The sequence below is a fragment of the Salmo salar genome, chromosome ssa05 (assembly GCF_905237065.1).
Source record: "Salmo salar chromosome ssa05, Ssal_v3.1, whole genome shotgun sequence".
Taxonomy (NCBI): domain Eukaryota; kingdom Metazoa; phylum Chordata; class Actinopteri; order Salmoniformes; family Salmonidae; genus Salmo; species Salmo salar.
Window position 1 is genome coordinate 69,448,204 of NC_059446.1, and position 20,826 is coordinate 69,469,029.

Genomic DNA, 20,826 nt, shown 5'->3' on the forward strand with positions numbered 1-20,826 from the left:
ATGGTTCTTCTTCCTTGGTCTCTATCGTCTGTCTCCTAGAATGGTTCTTCTTCCTTGGTCTCTATCGTCTGTCTCCTAGAATGGTTCTTCTTCCTTGGTCTCTATCGTCTGTCTCCTAGAATGGTTCTTCTTCCTTGTTTTCTATCGTCTGTCTCCTAGAATGGTTCTTCTTCCTTGTTTTCTATCGTCTGTCTCCTAGAATGGTTCTTCTTCCTTGGTCTCTATCGTCTGTCTCCTAGAATGGTTCTTCTTCCTTGGTCTCTATCGTCTGTCTCCTAGAATGGTTCTTCTTCCTTGGTCTCTATCGTCTGTCTCCTAGAATGGTTCTTCTTCCTTGGTCTCTATCGTCTGTCTGCTAGAATGGTTCTTCTTCCTTGGTCTCTATCGTCTGTCTCCTAGAATGGTTCTTCTTCCTTGTTTTCTATCGTCTGTCTGCTAGAATGGTTCTTCTTCCTTGGTCTCTATCGTCTGTCTGCTAGAATGGTTCTTCTTCCTTGGTCTCTATCGTCTGTCTCCTAGAATGGTTCTTCTTCCTTGTTTTCTATCGTCTGTCTGCTAGAATGGTTCTTCTTCCTTGGTCTCTATCGTCTGTCTCCTAGAATGGTTCTTCTTCCTTGGTCTCTATCGTCTGTCTCCTAGAATGGTTCTTCTTCCTTGGTCTCTATCGTCTGTCTCCTAGAATGGTTCTTCTTCCTTGGTCTCTATCGTCTGTCTCCTAGAATGGTTCTTCTTCCTTGGTCTCTATCGTCTGTCTCCTAGAATGGTTCTTCTTCCTTGGTCTCTATCGTCTGTCTCCTAGAATGGTTCTTCTTCCTTGGTCTCTATCGTCTGTCTCCTAGAATGGTTCTTCTTCCTTGGTCTCTATCGTCTGTCTCCTAGAATGGTTCTTCTTCCTTGGTCTCTATCGTCTGTCTCCTAGAATGGTTCTTCTTCCTTGGTCTCTATCGTCTGTCTCCTAGAATGGTTCTTCTTCCTTGGTCTCTATCGTCTGTCTCCTAGAATGGTTCTTCTTCCTTGGTCTCTATCGTCTGTCTCCTAGAATGGTTCTTCTTCCTTGGTCTCTATCGTCTGTCTCCTAGAATGGTTCTTCTTCCTTGGTCTCTATCGTCTGTCTCCTAGAATGGTTCTTCTTCCTTGGTCTCTATCGTCTGTCTCCTAGAATGGTTCTTCTTCCTTGGTCTCTATCGTCTGTCTCCTAGAATGGTTCTTCTTCCTTGTTCTCTATCGTCTGTCTCCTAGAATGGTTCTTCTTCCTTGGTCTCTATCGTCTGTCTCCTAGAATGGTTCTTCTTCCTTGGTCTCTATCGTCTGTCTCCTAGAATGGTTCTTCTTCCTTGGTCTCTATCGTCTGTCTCCTAGAATGGTTCTTCTTCCTTGGTCTCTATCGTCTGTCTCCTAGAATGGTTCTTCTTCCTTGGTCTCTATCGTCTGTCTCCTAGAATGGTTCTTCTTCCTTGTTCTCTATCGTCTGTCTCCTAGAATGGTTCTTCTTCCTTGGTCTCTATCGTCTGTCTCCTAGAATGGTTCTTCTTCCTTGGTCTCTATCGTCTGTCTCCTAGAATGGTTCTTCTTCCTTGGTCTCTATCGTCTGTCTCCTAGAATGGTTCTTCTTCCTTGGTCTCTATCGTCTGTCTCCTAGAATGGTTCTTCTTCCTTGGTCTCTATCGTCTGTCTCCTAGAATGGTTCTTCTTCCTTGGTCTCTATCGTCTGTCTCCTAGAATGGTTCTTCTTCCTTGGTCTCTATCGTCTGTCTCCTAGAATGGTTCTTCTTCCTTGGTCTCTATCGTCTGTCTCCTAGAATGGTTCTTCTTCCTTGGTCTCTATCGTCTGTCTCCTAGAATGGTTCTTCTTCCTTGGTCTCTATCGTCTGTCTGCTAGAATGGTTCTTCTTCCTTGGTCTCTATCGTCTGTCTCCTAGAATGGTTCTTCTTCCTTGGTCTCTATCGTCTGTCTCCTAGAATGGTTCTTCTTCCTTGGTCTCTATCGTCTGTCTCCTAGAATGGTTCTTCTTCCTTGGTCTCTATCGTCTGTCTCCTAGAATGGTTCTTCTTCCTTGGTCTCTATCGTCTGTCTCCTAGAATGGTTCTTCTTCCTTGGTCTCTATCGTCTGTCTCCTAGAATGGTTCTTCTTTTTCTGGCTCTTCGTTCTTTCTTCTTCTTGTTTTTATGTTTCCCTTCCTCTCTCTCTGTCAACCAATCCTATTCCTCCTGTTTTTCTCTTCTATATGTCTTTCCCCTACTCCTTCTCTCTAAATGTATATATATCCTATCCTCTCTTTGTTCTCTCTCCTCCCCCTCTCTCCCTCTCTCTCTCTCTCTCTCTCTCTGCTCTCTGCTTTCTCACCTTGGCAGTAGTTTGCCCTCTTTTCTGGGTGTACTGTAGTTCAGAGCTCCCTGGAGGGTTCCTGTCTTGTCGAGTCCAAGAGGGGCAGAGAGAGGGGCAGAGGAAGCAGGGAGAGAGAGGTCGAAGCCAGGTTAGTGTTAAGTTAGGGGCTTGCCCAAGTTGGATTAGCCACGCTTGCCACTGGAAATCCCAAGGTGCACTGGGGTGGGGCGCCTGACAGGGCAAGGCTTTGTGGCGATGATGAGTCAGCTAAAACAGCTCTCTATGACAGATCTGAAAAACGAACCCTCTCCCCCTCACACTGTCAACCAGCTCCCAGAGTTATCTAGTGTCTGATGTGGCCGTGAAGCGCAAAATCAGGACAAATCAGAGGCCAATTTGTTGCAGGAGCTTTTTGAGGCTGGGTGATGCTTTGAAAAGCAGATAGAGAGTGAGAGGTTGGTGAGTCTCTGCGGAGCCAGGCCCAATGCAATGAAATCTTTTTTCAGCAGGTTTAAGTCTGTGTGTGTGTGTGTGTGTGTGTGTGTGTGTGTGTGTGTGTGTGTGTGTGTGTGTGTGTGTGTGTGTGTGTGTGTGTGTGTGTGTGTGTGTGTGTGTGTGTGTGTGTGTGTGTGTGTGCGCGCGCGCATGTTTGTGTGTGTGAGAGAGAATGTGGATGTGCATGTGCATTATACACGTGCATGTGTCAAGCTCCCACGGCGGTGTGGTGGGATGGCATAGTGAGATGGCATAGTGGGATGGCATAGTGGCGGGATGGTGTGGTGGGATGGGATGGCGTAGTGGCGGTGTGGTGGGATGGCATAGTGGGATGGCGTAGTGGGATGGCATAGTGGCGGGATGGTGTGGTGGGATGGGATGGCGTAGTGGCGGTGTGGTGGGATGGCGTAGTGGCGGAGTGGTGGGATGGCGTAGTGGGATGGCATAGTGGCGGGATGGTGTGGTGGGATGGGATGGCGTAGTGGCGGTGTGGTGGGATGGCGTAGTGGCGGTGTGGTGGGATGGCATAGTGGCGGGATGGTGTGGTGGGATGGGATGGCGTAGTGGCGGTGTGGTGGGATGGCGTAGTGGGATGGCATAGTGGCGGGATGGTGTGGTGGGATGGGGCGTAGTGGCGGTGTGGTGGGATGGCGTGGTGGTGGGATGGCGTAGTGGCGGTGTGATGGGATGGCGTGGTGGTGGGATGGCGTAGTGGCGGTGTGGTGGGATGGTGTGGTGGGATGGCGTAGTGGCGGTGTGGTGGGATGGCGTGGTGGTGGGATGGCGTAGTGGCGGTGTGGTGGGATGGCGTAGTGGCGGTGTGGTGGGATGGCGTGGTGGTGGTGGGGTGGCGGTGTTGTGGGATGGGATGGCGTAGTGGTGGTGTGGTGGGATGGTGTGGTGGGATGGCATAGTGGCGGGATGGTGTGGTGGGATGGGATGGCGTAGTGGCGGTGTGGTGGGATGGCGTATTGCATAGTGGCGGGATGGTGTGGTGGGATGGGATGGCGTAGTGGCGGTGTGGTGGGATGGCGTAGTGGCGGTGTGGTGGGATGGTGTGGTGGGATGGCATAGGGGGGTGGTGTGGTGGGATGGGATGGCATAGTGGCGGTGTGGTGGGATGGCGTGGTGGTGGGATGGCGGTGTGGTGGGATGGCGTGGTGGTGGGATGGCGTAGTGGCGCTGTGGTGGGATGGTGTGGTGGGATGGCGTAGTGGCGGTGTGGTGGGATGGCGTGGTGGTGGGATGGCGTAGTGGCGGTGTGGTGGGATGGCGTGGTGGTGGGATGGCGTAGTGGCGGTGTGGTGGGATTGCGTGGTGGTGGGATGGCGTGGTGGTGGGATGGCATAGTGGGATGGCATAGTGGCGGGATGGTGTGGTGGGATGGGATGGCGTAGTGGCGGTGTGGTGGGATGGCATAGTGGGATGGCATAGTGGGATGGCATAGTGGCGGGATGGTGTGGTGGGATGGGATGGCGTAGTGGCAGTGTGGTGGGATGGCGTAGTGGGATGGCGTAGTGGGATGGCATAGTGGCGGGATGGTGTGGTGGGATGGGATGGCGTAGTGGCGGTGTGGTGGGATGGCATAGTGGGATGGCGTAGTGGGATGGCATAGTGGCGGGATGGTGTGGTGGGATGGGATGGCGTAGTGGCGGTGTGGTGGGATGGCGTAGTGGGATGGCATAGTGGCGGGATGGTGTGGTGGGATGGGATGGCGTAGTGGCGGTGTGGTGGGATGGCGTAGTGGCGGTGTGGTGGGATGGCATAGTGGCGGGATGGTGTGGTGGGATGGGATGGCGTAGTGGCGGTGTGGTGGGATGGCGTAGTGGGGATGGCATAGTGGCGGGATGGTGTGGTGGGATGGGATGGCGTTGTGGCGGTGTGGCGTAGTGGCGGTGTGGTGGGATGGCGTAGTGGGATGGCATAGTGGCGGGATGGTGTGGTGGGATGGGATGGCGTAGTGGCGGTGTGGTGGGATGGCGTAGTGGCGGTGTGGTGGGATGGCATAGTGGCGGGATGGTGTGGTGGGATGGGATGGCGTAGTGGCGGTGTGGTGGGATGGCGTAGTGGGATGGCATAGTGGCGGGATGGTGTGGTGGGATGGGATGGCGTAGTGGCGGTGTGGCGTAGTGGCGGTGTGATGGGATGGCGTGGTGGTGGGATGGCGTAGTGGCGGTGTGGTGGGATGGTGTGGTGGGATGGCGTAGTGGCGGTGTGGTGGGATGGCGTGGTGGTGGGATGGCGTAGTGGCGGTGTGGTGGGATGGCGTGGTGGTGGTGGGGTGGCGGTGTGGTGGGATGGGATGGCGTAGTGGTGGTGTGGTGGGATGGTGTGGTGGGATGGCATAGTGGCGGGATGGTGTGGTGGGATGGGATGGCGTAGTGGCGGTGTGGTGGGATGGCGTAGTGGGATGGCATAGTGGCGGGATGGTGTGGTGGGATGGGATGGCGTAGTGGCGGTGTGGTGGGATGGCGTAGTGGCGGTGTGGTGGGATGGTGTGGTGGGATGGCATAGTGGCGGGATGGTGTGGTGGGATGGGATGGCGTAGTGGCGGTGTGGTGGGATGGCGTGGTGGTGGGATGGCGGTGTGGTGGGATGGCGTGGTGGTGGGATGGCGTAGTGGCGCTGTGGTGGGATGGTGTGGTGGGATGGCGTAGTGGCGGTGTGGTGGGATGGCGTGGTGGTGGGATGGCGTAGTGGCGGTGTGGTGGGATGGCGTGGTGGTGGGATGGCGTAGTGGCGGTGTGGTGGGATGGCGTGGTGGTGGGATGGCGTGGTGGTGGGATGGCGTAGTGGCGGTGTGGTGGGATGGCATAGTGGCGGTGTGGTGGCGGTGTGGTGGGATGGCGTGGTGGTGGTGTGGTTGGATAGCGTGGTGGCGGTGTGATGGGATGGCGTGGTGGTGGTGTGGTGGGATGGCGTGGTGGTGGTGTGGTTGGATAGCGTGGTGGCGGTGTGGTGGGATGGCATGGTGGTGGTGGGATGGCGTGGTTACGGTGGGATGGCGTGGTGGCTGTGTGGTAGGATGGCATGGATGTGGTGGGATGGCGTGGTGGCGGTGTGGTGGGATGGCGTAGTGGTGGTGGGATGGCATGGTGGTGGTGGGATGGCGTGGTGGCAGTGTGGTGGGATGGCGTAGTGGCGGTGTGTTGAGATGGCATAGTGGCGGTGTGGTGGGATGGCGGTGTGGTGGGATGGCGGTGTGGTGGCAGTGTGGTGGGATGGTGTGGGGGCGGTGTGGTGGGATGGTGTGGGGCGGTGTGGTGGGATGGCGTGGGGGCGGTGTGGTGGGATGGCGTAGTGGCGGCGTGGTGGGATGGCGGTGTGGTGGGATGGCGTGGGGGCGGTGTGGTTGGATAGCGTGGTGGCTGTGTGGTAGGATGGCATGAATGTGGTGTGGTAGGATGGCATGGATGTGGTGTGGTGGGATGGTGTGGTGGTGGTGTGGTGGGATGGTGTTTTGGTGGTGTGGTTGGATGGCGTGGTGGTGGTGTGGTGGGATGGCTTGGTGGGGGTGGGATGGCATGGTGGCAGTGTGGTGGGATGGCGTGATGGCGGTGTGGTGGTGGTGTGGTGGGATGGCGTGGTTACGGTGGGGTGGCTGTGTGGTAGGATGGCATGGGTGTGGTGTGGTGGGATGGCGTGGTGGTGGTGTGGTGGGATGACATGGTGTGGTGGGATGGCGTTTTGATGATGTGGTGGGATGCCGTTTTGGTGGTGTGGTGGGATGGCGTGGTTGCGGTGGGATGGCGTGGTTGTGGTGCTGTGGGATGGCGTGGTTGCGGTGCTGTGAGATGGCGTGGAGGCTGTGTGGTAGGATGGCATGGATGTGGTGGGATGGCGTGGTGGCGGTTTGGTGGGGTGGATGTGGCGTGGTGGTGTGGTGGGATGGCGTTTTGGTGGTGGGATGGTGGTGGTGGTGTGGTGGGATGGTGGTGGTGTTGTGGGGTTGGATGGCGTGGTGGCGGTGTGGTGGGATGGCTTGGTGGGGGTGGGATGGCATGGTGGCGGTGTGGTGTGGCGTGATGGCGGTTTGGTGGGATGGTGTGGTGGGGTGGTGTGGTGGGATGGCGTGGTTACGGTGGGATGGCGTGGTGGCTGTGTGGTAGGATGGCATGGATGTGGTGTGGTGGTGTGCTGGGATGGCGTGGGGGTGGTGTGGTGGGATGACATGGATGTGGTGTGGTGGGATGGCATTTTGGTGGTGGTGTGGTGGGATGGCGTGGTTACGGTGGGATGGCGTGGTGGCTGTGTGGTAGGATGACATGGATGTGATGTGGTGGGGTGGTGGTGTGCTGGGATGGTGTGGGGTGGTATGGTGGGATGACATGGGTGTGGTGGGATGGCACCTTGGTGGTGTGGTGGGATGGCATTTTGGTGGTGTTTTGGTGGTGTGGTGGGATGGCGTGGATGTGGTGTGGTGGGATGGCGTGGATGTGGTGTGGTGGGATGGCATGGTGTGGTGGGATGGAGTGGTGGTGGTGTGGTGGGATGGCGTGGTTGCGGTGGGATGGCATGGTTGTGGTGCTGTGGGATGGCGTGGTGGCTGTGTGGTAGGATGACGTGGTTGCGGTGCTGTGGGATGGCGTGGTGTGGTGGGATGGCGTGGTGGTGGTGTGGTAGGATGGCGTGGATGTGGTGTGGTGGGATGGCGTGGTGGTGGGATGGCGTGGTAGTGGTTAGGAGAGGGGGAGGGAGGGAGGTTAGGAGAGGGGAGGGAGGGGGTTGGGAGGGGGGAGGGAGGGAGGGGGTTGGGAGGGGGGGAAACAGAGGAAAGATTAGGTGAAAAAAACTGAATCCAAGGTGGTGTATTTCCCCTTGTGGCTCTTAACAGTCTTCTAATGGCAGTGAGAAAGTCAATGTAGTGTAGGCTGTGACCAAATCAATGTGGAGCAGCGGTAAGGGACGAGGCCTTCTGACCAGCGGCTAGATGACATTTAGCCTTGTGTTGTGAGTGACACATAGCTTACTACAGCACCGGAACAGAAAAACACGCAGAAACAGGGAATGTTCAATCATACGTGAGTGTTTTATCTCTCTAGTTTAAGGAATGATATTTTAGAGAAACGTCGTTATCAACGGCTTCAACATGCAAATGGGAAAACAGCCGTGAATATAGGTGTCTGAGTGGCGAGCGTACAGAATAACAATATGATAGGAGAATGCCTGGCGGTGTGCTGACTGGCTGTACAGCAGCATAGTAATTCAGCTTTAGAGAGAGAGAGGGTGCTCATAGAGGAATGGAATAAGAAAAGGAACAAGGGAATGTGGAAGCGGAATGGAAGAGTGCGTGGGAGAGGAGAGTGATTAAGGTTGAGGAGGATCGCCTGAGGGAAAGAAGGGAGATTTGAGTAGAGAGAGGAGAGGATGATGGAGGAGAGAGGAGGGAGAGAATGAAAGAGAGAAATGGAGAGAAGTCATTATTTATAAGTCTTCCCAGAATGTAGTTTTGACGGTCAAGAGATATGAATCAGTGTACAGCTAATTAGCCAACTGACCCTGCCCATTAATCCCTCTGCCTCAGGTGAGACACACACACACACACACACACACACACACACACACACACACACACACAACAGACACACACACACACACACACAGGAAGGTTGAGGTTGGACACTGACGGAATAGAGGGAGGATGTGGACGAGTGAATGATGGCAGGCTGAAAGGAAGAGGAGAGGAGGAGGAGAGAGGGATGAGGGTTATGCTGACGTAAAAGGAGTGGCAGAGGAAGAAGAGATGGAGATCTCAGGTCCAGTGGGAGAAGAGGGAGAGAGGGAGAGCAGAAGGAAGAGTAGTTACCAATAAATTACTCTAGAACGAGGTGTGTGTGTGTGTGTGTGAGTGAGTGAGTGAGTGAGTGAGTGAGTGAGTGAGTGAGTGAGTGAGTGAGTGCGTGAGAGAGTGAGTGCGTGCGTGCGTGCGTGCGTGCGTGCGTGCGTGCGTGCTCGTGCGTGGCTCGTGAGAGAGAGAGACGGTGGTTCAATGAAACAGATCTCTACTGCACCCTGCTGTTTCAAATGGACAATTTGATGAAGTGTTTCACACACTCACACACACGCACCGTGCTCACAGCCTCTCAATCCAACTGTCTCAGTCACTTAAAACCACTGTACCCTCATTGTCTCTCTCAACAGGCATTTTACCTTACCATTGTGTCAGTATCCAATCTATTGTCTCATATTGAATGTGTCTGTCCCATAACATTGTTCCACAGAGAATGCTTCCATCAAACATAATGTCTTCTGTCTCCCTAGCTACTGAGTCATAGACAATGTGTCTATGGTAGAAAATATGTCTGCATCCCAACCATTGTCTTATAGTGAATGTGTTGATGTCATTTGCCAATGTCTGTCTCCCTAGCTACTACTCTATATAAATGTATGTCATAGTAGATCATATGTCTGTAGTAACCATACCATCTAGAACAGTGGTCACCAACCTTTTCTGACTCAAGATCTACCGCTCAGATTATTTTATATTTGTAACTTTTTTTTTACCGCTTTTTCTCCCCAAGTTGGTGGTATCCAATTGGTAGTTACAGTCTTGTCTCATCGCTGCAACTCCCGTACGGAATCGGGAGAGGCGAAAGTCGAGAGCCGTGCGTCCTCTGAAACACAACCCAACCAAGCCACACTGCTTCTTGATACAATGCCCGCTTAACCCGGAAGCCAGCTGCACCAATGTGTCGGAGGAAACACTGTACACCTGGTGACCGTGTCAGTGTGCATTGCGCTTGGCTCGCCGCAGGAGTCGCTGGTACGCGATGGGATAAGAGCATCCCTGTCGGCCAAACCCTCCCATAACCCGGACGGCTCTGGGCCAATTGTGCGCCGCCCCATGGGTCTCCCGGTCGCAGCCGGCTGCGACAGAGCCTGGACTCGAACCCAGAATCTCTAGTAGCACAGCTAGCACTGTGATGCAGTGCCTTAGACCACTGCACCACTCGGGAGGCCTCTCAGATTTTTTTTTATCAAGACTTAAAAAACGTAAACCTATGCAACATTAACCTATTAAAAACAGTTCTGTATCAATGAGGTTTGTGCAGTAGGCTATAGGCCCAATACATTATCACTGCAGACCATTTAGACATTTTATTTAATGTAGGTATATCATCACACTGGTAATAGATCATGTGTTGTATTACTTGTGATGCACAGCTGATTGAGCATTATAATGTATTTATTTGTATTACTGGACTGATGGACTGCATCTGATGGTCAGTCTGAGGGGAGGGAGGGAGCAGCGGTGAGGCTGCCTCTCACACGACTCACCGACAACTTCCCTCCGCTCTCCCTCCCTCCGCTCTCCCTCCCTCCGCTGAGAGAAGGGGACAGTCTTCCAGAGATAACTCAAGCTGCATTATTTCTGCCTCATGCACCAGTTCATGTTGTTACTCCTATGTCCAGAGAATGTGAAATATTCCTTGATATTAAAAAAGACACAAGCCACTAATAAAAATAAATGGAAGCTTATCGGAACACTTCTATACTCATTCATTGCAGCTGCAGTGCTGGTTCTAGCGTGAGTGGGACAATGCACATTTTATGGCATACAAAAGTGTTGAACAGTGTTGACAGTGCTGAATAACAACTTAAACATGAACTTACTCATAAAAACAGCAGCTCTTTGCTGTATTCGTTGAGTCTCTCTTGTCATGGTTTAGAAATCTCACTGTATCAACTTTGCTGTGCGTTCGAGGTTTCTTTTTACAGTCTATGGAGGAAACTGCAGACACAGTGATCTGAGCTATCTGATTGGCCAGTGGTAGGCCTGTCGGTGTACTTGATAAGTTCTCTGGGCCTGCCTGGGTAGGCGGAGTTATACCTTCAGACACATGACATGGTTGAAAATGCCTTCCTGGCGCTAGGGCTGCTGAATCAAGTGCACCTACTGACAACAGTGCAAAACGAAGGCTTTATCGTTGTTGTTTTTTTTACAAAAAACATTGCTGATCAACTAGGAATGCCTTGGAGATCGAACAGTCGATGGCGATCGACCGATTGGTGACCACTGATCTAGAACCTGTCTTTCATAGAAAACTACGATTGTCTTGTAGAGAACAGTGTGTTATCCTTGCCTTGTCTGTTGTAGAGAATGTGTCTGTCACTACCATGGTCCTTTCCACCTCCCATCACGCCACCTCCCACCCAATCACCCTCCTCATAACCCCCAGCTACGCACCGGACCCCCGAGGTAACGTACAGCCCTCCCTCACCCTTAACACACTCCTCCTCTCCATCTCTCCAGCCTTCCCTTCCTTCATGGTAACAATCACCGCCTCTTAGCAGCTCTTCTCCTCCTCTCTTCTCTGTCCTTTTCTTGTCATCGTCACTGACACACGTTCTCCCTTTGTCTGCTTTAACCTTCCCTTGACTGGCCTTCCCACACACTCTCTCACACATACACACACATTCCCCCACTCTCATCAATGGCTGGCTGATGCTGTGCTCTGGCCACTCAGTGATTGTGTTGGGGCTGTGTCAGTGTGTAGGTCCCATGGGGTGGGAGCACACATGTACTGTTGTTATTGTTACAAACCCAGGGATGGGTCGGCCATAGGACTTCTGTGAGGAACACAAGGATCTGTGGGTGGAATGACACATGCGCACGCACACATACGCACGCACGCATACATACACACTGACTCACACTCACATACACACACACTCACGCTCACATAAACACACACACAGGGCCAGCTCTAGCCTTTTGGGGGCACTAGCGAGATTTGGTTGTACGTTTTAAAGTTGATTTCCTGCAGTTCAACACATTTTGCCATAGGGTGGAGAGAATTGTTTTTTAAATTATAAAAAAATTCATGCAATTCTACTCATTTTGCTATGCTATGCCGGGTTGGCTCTGCACACAGTCCAGCTCGTCTTCACCCAGCCTGGCAGACTTTTCGTCAGTACCACAGTTTTTAGTGACTCCCTTCTCGGAGAACCTCTGCTGTACCTCTCTGGACAGAGAGCCACTCTCCTACGTAACTCTTCAGGAGCAGCGTTGTGTATTGAGGTGGTTCCTGAGCTGGGGCACTGCCCAGAGGGAACCGTTTCTGCAGGACCTTTTGGGGATGCTGTGTCAGTGAATGTGTGTACCCTGTTCGAGTCGCTCAATACGCTACAGGTTAAGGACAGCCCACCAAATATCTTTGAGTGCCAACTGCGCCTCTGGACTGAATGGTCTAAGTCATGGAGTGAGAAGTAGAGGAACAGTTTCCTGCACATTCTAGAAGAGAGGGACCTGATCTTTGTTGCCTACTTCTACAGAGGTGTAGCTGGGACAGCAGGCAGGGATTGAGGGATCCGGAAAATACAGGGGGGTAATTGGTAATTAACTACAATGACCATAATCCATTGCACATCTACTTGTCCGGTCTGTGTTTCTTTTACGCGTGCTACAGAAAAGACAGAAGAATATGCGATCGTGAGGGGATATAGAGAGCAGCTGTTGCTTCGCAAGGTATCGCTACCTGAAAATACACGATCAAAGTGATTGATAGTTGGTATTCAGCAGTCATAAAAGTATGCCTTATTTACTTTGAAGAACTACAAAATTGTGATTTTAGTAAAATATCAAATAAAATACACAACAACAGAAATATATTTGTAAAATAATGTGAATAAATGATGGTTAATAAGTGATTATCAGTAATGGGCAGTCACTACCATCATGGGACTTCTATTAATGGTTTTATTCTGTGTTTTATTCTGTGTTCTTATTTGATTACCCAAATAATCAAAACCAAAATCAAAAACTGTTATTTTTTAATAATCGAACCAAAACCGAACCGACCTAAAAAAGCATTCATCGCTCAGCACTAGTAAGTTGAGACCCCGACTGAGTTCCTAAAAAAAAGGATATATACAGTACCAGTCAAAGATTGGACACGCCTACTCATTCCAGGGTTTTTCTTATTTTTATTTTTTTTACTATTTTCTACATTGTAGAATAATAGTGAAGACATCAAAACTATGAAATAACACATGGATTTTTTAAAACTATTTTCTACATTGTAGAATAATAGTGAAGACATCAAAACTATGAAATAACACATATGGAATCATGTAGTAACCAAAAAGGTGTTAAACACATATATTTTTGATTTTAAATTCTTCAGAGTAGCACAACTGATTTGGCTCAAACTCATTAAGAAGGAAAGAAATTCCACAAATTAACTTTTAACAAGGCACACCTGTTAATTGAAATGCATTTCAGGTGACTACCTATGTATGTATGTATGCATGTATGCATGTATGTATGCATGTATGTATGTATGTATGTATGTATGTATGTATGTATGTATGTATGTATGTACAGTGTATATATACAGCTCTGGAAAAAATTAAGAGACCACTGCAAAATGTTCTGTTTCTCTGGTTTTACTATTTATAGGTATGTGTTGGGTAAAATGAACATTTTTGTTTTATTCTATTAACTACTCCCAAATTCCAAATAAAAATATTGTAATTTAGAGCATTTAATTGCAGAAAATGACCTGGTCAAAATAACAAAAAAGATGCAGTGTTGTCAGACCTCGAATAATGCAAAGAAAATAAGTTCAAAATCATTTTTAAACAACACAATACTAATGTTTTAACTTAGGAAGAGTTCAGAAATCAATATTTGGTGAAATAACCCTGATTTTCAATCACAGCTTTCATGCGTCTTGGCATGCTGTCCACCAGTCTTTCACATTGATGTTGGGTGACTTTATGCCACTCCTGGCGCAAAATTTCAAGCAGCTCGGCTTTGTTTGATGGCTTGTGACCATCCATCTTCCTCTTGATCACATTCCAGAGGTTTTCAATGGGGTTCAGGTCTGGAGATTGGGCTGGCCATGACAGGTTCTTGAGGTTCTCCATCCACACCTTGATTGACCTGGCTGTGTGGCACGCACACAAACACACAACCACACACAAACACACACACACACACACACACACACACACACACACACACACACACACACACACACACACACACACACACACACACACACACACACACACACACACACACACACTATTGAAAAGTTATATGAATTTCATTGAAGGTGAGAATATCAGGAATTCTCAATGGTCACACCTCACCTCGCTTTACGGTATCTGTCTCAGTGAATTAAAAATAGTAAATAAAAGATGGACCCAAATGGATGGAATGAGATAGGGGGATGAGAAGGAAAAGGGAACGCTCTTTCCTCTCTCTCGTCAGAACATGACAAACGACCTTGTGTCTTAGCCAGGGGGGTTGGTGGGAAATGCATGCTATAAACAGTGGGTGCATGTTGTTTAATGACCCCTATGGTTTACTGTATCAGGGCACATCAATAAAAAATCCAGGAGTAGAACCTTTGAGACCAGGGGAGGGTGTCAAAGCTGTTAGAAGGAGCGGACCAAGATGCAGCGTTTTCGTAGATCCACATATTTATTTAACCAGTGAAACCGATGCAAAAATTAAACACTTCAAAATATACACAAAACAACAACCGTGACGCAGGAGGATCAAATACACTCACAACGAATAATCACCCACAAACACATGTGAAACAAACATCAACTTAAATAGGACCTCCAATTAGAGACAACGACAACCTGCTGCCTCTAATTGGAGGTCATGCCAAACAACACCAACATAGAAATGCAAAACTAGAAACTGAACATAGACATACAAAAACAGACAAACACCCCCTGTCATGCTCTGACCTACTCTACCATAGAAAATAACCACTCACTATGGTCAGGACGTGACAGAGGGGCCATACAGCCAGAATGCCAATCAGCAAATAGACAGCCATTACAACCAATCAGTGAGCAGAGACTATCAACAAAGAGACTGCCATTGGCTCCTGCAGTGATATGTCAGCTTGAACATGATTGGGCTTGTTGGTGGTCCTCCATCCACACATTAATTGACCTGACTGTGTGGCATGGAGCATTGTCCTGCTGGAAAAGCCAATCCTCAGAGTTGGGGAACATTGTCCGAGCAGAAGGAAGCAAGTTTTCTTTCAGGACAACCTTGTATGTGGCTTGATTCATCCGTCCTTCACAAAGACAAATCTGCCCGATTCCAGCCTTGTTGAAGCACCCCCAGATCATCACCGATCCTCCACCAGATTTCACAGTGGGTGTGAGACCTGGAGAGGCCTACAAGCCACAGTGTCTCCACCCACTGTGAGACCTGGAGAGGCCTACAAGCCACAGTGTCTCCACCCACTGTGAGACCTGGAGAGGCCTACAAGCCACAGTGTCTCCACCCACTGTGAGACCTGGAGAGGCCTACAAGCCACAGTGTCTCACCCACTGTCAGACCTGGAGAGGCCTACAAGCCACAGTGCCTCCACCCACTGTGAGACCTGGAGAGGACTACAAGCCACAGTGTCTCCACCCACTGTGAGACCTGGAGAGGCCTACAAGCCACAGTGTCTCCACCCACTGTGAGACCTGGAGAGGCCTACAAGCCACAGTGTCTCCACCCACTGTGAGACCTGGAGAGGCCTACAAGCCACAGTGTCTCCACCCACTGTGAGACCTGGAGAGGCCTACAAGCCACAGTGTCTCCACCCACTGTGAGACCTGGAGAGGCCTACAAGCCACAGTGTCTCACACTGTCAGACCTGGTGGAGGATCGGTGATGATCTGATTATTTTCTTTACATTATTCGAGGTCTGACAACACTGCATCTTTTTTGTTATTTTGACCAGGTCATTTTCTGCAAATAAATGCTCTAAATGACAATATTTTTATTTGTAATTTGGGAGAAATGTTCTCAGTAGTTTATAGAATAAAACAAAAATGCTCATTTTTACCCAACACATACCTATAAATAGTAAAACCAGAGAAACAGAACATTTTGTAGAGGTCTCTTAATTTTTTCCAGAGCTGTATATATAAAGATGGATAGATGGATGAGAGAAGGAGAGGGAGTTAGAAAGAGAGGTGGTGAGGGGGAAGGTAGAGAGGAACTATAAGACAGGGAAGAAGGGATATGATGACAGGTATTATTATCATTTTCTCTGGGCTCCTAACCGACCACTTATGTCGCTTTTGCCTGGAGCCGGCCCTGAAAACACACACACACACACACACACACACACACACACACACACACACACACACACACACACACACACACACACACACACACACACACACACACACACACACACACACACACACACACACACACACACACACACACACACACACACACACACACAATGGCAGGGCAGTGAAGCCAAGCTGCTTCGCTGTCTCCCACTGTGAGTAAGTGGCTGTCATCACACAGAACAGAGGGACACCACCTGGATCTCTTCTGTCCATGTGTATGTGTCCTCTCTCTCCCCTTCATCCTCACTCTCCAGGTCTTTATTTTCCTCCAATTTATATTACCTCTCATCATATCCCGTCTTCTCTGTCTTATAGCTTCTCTCTTCCTATCTCTCTCTCCCCCTCTCCTCCTCCTCACTACCTTTCTAACTCCCTTTCCTTCTCTCCCTCTCCCTCTCTCTCTCTCTCTCTCTCACGCTCTCTCTCTCTCAGGGGGAGAGATGAAACAGAGGGAGCAGGGCATTATTCTGCTCTTTCTGACAGTCAGGAGGTGTGCACCTGCTGTGCCTCATGTTTGAATGTCAGAGAGAGCGATGCGGGAGCGTTATTGGGCGCGTGGGGAGAACGACGGGCTCCTTTATACTGTCACTCATTACCCACCGAGCTTTGGGCACAGCGAGGGAGAGAAATGCACCATGGGAAGGCAGCGCTTAATTTTTCATCCGTCATGAAATATTGCTCCGGCAGACTCTTCAACAGACGCTCCTACACTCTTTTCTTTTTCTGTCTTGCCCGTGCTGCCACTGATAGATAGACGGACACACACACTTTCTCATTTGCTCATTTGTCAGTCGTCTTTGCTCTCTCCCCTCCACTTTTTTCTTCATCCATCCTCCACCTCTCTGTGGCTGTGTTCTTTAGTTAGCATTGTGTTAATGATTCCTGTTTTAATTCCAGTCTGGTAGAGTTCTTGGACCATGCCCATTCCTATGTGTCCTTGTCTCCTGGCCAGGGTTGGCACTATGTATTCACACACAGGTGGTCACTCCACATTTTCACTCCAGCCTGTATGCATCTTCTATATTCTGGGAGGGTCCGTGGTGTAAACCCAGACTTGCCTCTGACTCAAAGTGCTCTCTGTATACCGGAGCTCTGTGCTCTGTTGTTCTGAGCTCTTCCAATCTCCAGTGTTTTGTGGGTAATAATAGAGATATGGTGAAAGATACAGTAGATGATCTCACCGTTCAGGGATGTACAGACTTTGATTTAATACTCCTTCTCTCTTTCCTCCACATATATCTCTGCCCCTACTCTCTCTTTCTCTCTCTCTCTCTCTCCCTCTCTCTCCCTCTCGCTCTCTCTCGCTCTCTCTCTCTCGCTCTCTCTCCGTCCCTCCCTCCGTCCCTCTCAGACCCCGGGGCAGTGATTGAGACCCACAGTGCAGTACCGTACGCTGTGATAGGGGGCATCCTGGCTCTGCTGGTCTTCACCATCATCTGTGTTCTCATCATCACCATCTGGTGCTCTGTCCGACAGAAAGGTAACACACACACGTATGCACACGTATGCACACGCACGCACGCACACAAACATGACATTCACGCTATTGAAAAGTTATATGAATTTCATTAAAGGTGAGACTACCATAAATTCTCAATGGTCACACCTCACCTCGCTTTACGGTATCTGTCTCAGTGAATTAAAAATAGTAAATAAAAGATGGACCCAAATGGGTGTAATGAGATAGGGGGATGAGAAGGAAAAGAGAACGCTCTTTCCTCTCTCTCGTCAGAACATGACAAACGACCTTGTGTCTTAGCCAGGGGGGTTGGTGGGAAATGCATGCTATAAACAGTGGGTGCATGTTGTTTAATGACCCCTATGGTTTACTGTATCAGGGCACATCAATTAAAAAAAACGCAGTTACCCACACTCCCCCATCATTTTAACAGCCTCTGGCAGCCTACTGATTCCTCCTTCAGTGCAATAAAGTTATCTGGGAATAGAACCTTTGAGACCAGGGGAGGGGCCATACAGCCGGAATGCCAATCAGCAAATAGACAGAGCCATTACAACCAATCAGTGAGCAGAGACAGCACTATTAGGGCCCTGTCTCTCTCCTGCTGTGGCTGCCAGTGTGCCAATCAAATCCTTGACCAGACAGACTATCAACAAAGAGACTGCCATTGGCTCCTGCATTGATACTCAGCTTGAACATGATTGGGCTTGTTGGGCAGGTTTCCCGGACACAAATTAAACCTACTCCTAGACTAAAAAGCATTCTCAAAGGATTGAAATCGCTTTTTAATCCAGGACTAGGCATAATCTGTGTCTGGCCCTTTCAAATTCTGAACTGATGATGTAAATCAGAGACAAATTAAAGATTTTAGTTTGATAGTTTGACTTTGTCTTATTATTATATTATTCTGCCGTAGCTAACTTCCCCACCGTCCTTCTCTCTCTCTCCCTCTCTCTACCCTTATCTTTCTCTCTCTATGGCTCTCCTCCCTCTTTTTCTCTATTTGCACCATGCTTGGCCCTCTCTCTCCTTTCCCCCTCTCCCTCTGTCAGGCTCATATCGTACCCAGGAGCCTATACTTAATTGGTACTGACCTAATTCTAACTGAACTAATAATTAATCACAGGTAGGACTTCAACAATATGGTAAAGATTGCTTTGATGGGTTCACAGAATGTCACAAGGATTATATTACTCTGTCACAACTAACCTCCACACCCCTTCACCTGTCTCCCTCTCTCTGCTGCACAACCTTCTCTCTCTTTATGCCTCCTCTCTCTATCGCTCACTCACTCTCTCTCTCTCTCTCTGCCTCCTCTCTCTCTCTCTATGACTCTCTCTCTCTCTTCCTCCTCTCCCCTCTGTCTTTGCATCTCTCTCTGCCTCTCTCTCCCTCTCTCCTTTTTTCTCTCTCTGTTCATTCTCCCTCTCCCAGGTTCATATCTTACCCATGAGGCCAGTGGGTTGGACGAGCACGGGGAGGTCCAGGAGGCTTTCCTCAACGGGAATGATGCCAGTCAGGGCAAGAAGGAGTACCTACTGTAGCCTCCATCCCCAAAAGCCACACCCCTCCCCCAACACGCCATGATGGGTGGCCTTCTGAATCGACTGTAATACTACTGCACACAGACCACATCACAGACCACATCACAGACCACAACACAGACCACAACACAGACCAGAACAGAGACTGAAAGAGAGACGATCCATCCAGCCCTTACATTACAACTGTGCCATACTGTAGGTGTACTGGAGGAAGGAGTGAGGGAGCGAGGGAGGATGACAGAGAAAGGGGGAAGTGATAATAGGGTCATTATTTTGATAGAGAGAAGAGATAACAAGAAAGAAAGCCTCAGCACTTTCCTTCCCTGTGGTAATTGGAGAGAGAGAGAGGAAAGAGAAAAAAAACTTCAATTTCCAAAATGTTCCATCCATAACTGGCACAGACAAACAGGTGGTGTGGGTATGGTTTCCAGAAGCTATTGAGTTTGAATGCTCAATTTGATTACTTGAAATTGCCAAAGCACATCAGCCCACAGAGAGCAGCTCATCTATAATTATTTGACAACATTGCAGAGTGTTACCCTGAAAGTCTCTTAAAGTTTTTCTGAACTATTCAGTCAATTCTGCAGACGACCCAGGTATTGTATTTGCCGTCCGTGCTGGGGAGTCTGCCAATGTTTTCTGGGTAATTTAGAAACCTTCCTGTTATGAATGACTGCTTTCCTCGCAGAGCAGAACTGTTGTTTCTGTTCTTTGAATTCTCTCTCTCTTTCTCCCTCCCTCGCTATTCACCTCTCTTTCTAGTCCTCTTCTTCTCCCTTGTTCCCTCCCTCCCTCCCTCCCTCTCTCTCTGTCTTTATCTCTCCTCTATTGTTGGCCAATAAAGAAAGGATTAGTGCCGTCTCCTTTCGTGAGTTAGAAGAAAGGGAACATAAGTCGACGAGACACATTAAGGAAAATCATAATTATTTTAAAATGCCCTTAAAGGGATAAAAATGTTAAAATGTCTTATTGAGAAAAAAAAACGAGTGAAAGGAAAGTAATGAATAAAGAAAAATACATGATGGATATTTTTCTGAATGCCATGCACACACACACACACACACACACACACACACACACACACACACACACACACACACTATCTCTGAATTCTTTATTTGTATAAAAATGTAAACAGTAAGATAACTTAAATTAATCTTTTAAGAAATTGAGAAAAAAAACGGTTTACTATTGAAAGCATTATGAAGCTACTATACTAACACATTATTAGCCTAGAGGTACAAAAACAAACAAACTAGTGTCCAGTGATCAAAAAAGAAAATATGAAAAAAAAAAGAATGTTTCATTTGTCTTTATGAAATACCTGAGGTCTTATTGATTTTTTATTAATTCTTGTTATTATTTGGACTATTATGATTGTTATTATTATTATTATTACTGTTATGATTGTTATTATTATTACTGTTATGATTATTGTAAATGTTATAACTGTACACCTCCCATGTTTGTTGTTTTTGGTTATTCTATAGAAACTGCTGTCTTTCCACTTCTCTCTGTCTCTCTAGTTCTTTCTATCTTTGTCTCCTGTGTCTATTTGTCTCTTCTTCTCGTCTTTCACTACTGTATATTTTATAGTCACGTTGATATAGCTAACTATTTCTTTATAGGGGAAAGATACAAAGCACGACAAAATAAAAAAGAGTTCAAAAATAACACAGGAGACGAGTGTGTTCCTCTTTAATTAGAAATGTTCTGAAACACGGTGAGAGGAGAAGAGACACAGCAGATGACAACATCAATAGGGAATACAGAGCTAAAGGTGGGAAGATGAAAACCCAGGCAGGAAGCAAGGAAGGAGAGAAAGGCTAGAAAGAGCTCGAACAGACGAGGGGTTGAAAGAGAATAAAAAACATACGTAAGGATC

General features: G+C 48.8%; 1 protein-coding gene across 5 annotated transcripts in view; it reads left to right on the forward strand.

Annotated features, from left to right (window-relative positions):
* Positions 1 to 20,615, forward strand: part of LOC106605679 (cell adhesion molecule 4) — a 147,382-nt gene extending 126,767 nt beyond the window's left edge. For 2 of the 5 annotated variants that reach the window (XM_045718680.1, XM_045718679.1), the window contains exons 7-9: positions 10,921 to 11,022; positions 17,290 to 17,418; positions 18,832 to 20,615. In XM_045718680.1, the coding sequence (XP_045574636.1) occupies positions 10,921 to 11,022; positions 17,290 to 17,418; positions 18,832 to 18,941 (341 nt within the window). In that variant the 3' untranslated portion in view covers positions 18,942 to 20,615. Of the gene's footprint in view, positions 1 to 10,920; positions 11,023 to 17,289; positions 17,419 to 18,449; positions 18,524 to 18,831 lie in introns of all 5 variants that reach the window. The other 3 variants (XM_045718681.1, XM_045718683.1, XM_045718682.1) reach the window with 3 other exon arrangements.
* The last annotated feature ends 211 nt before the right edge of the window (positions 20,616 to 20,826 follow it).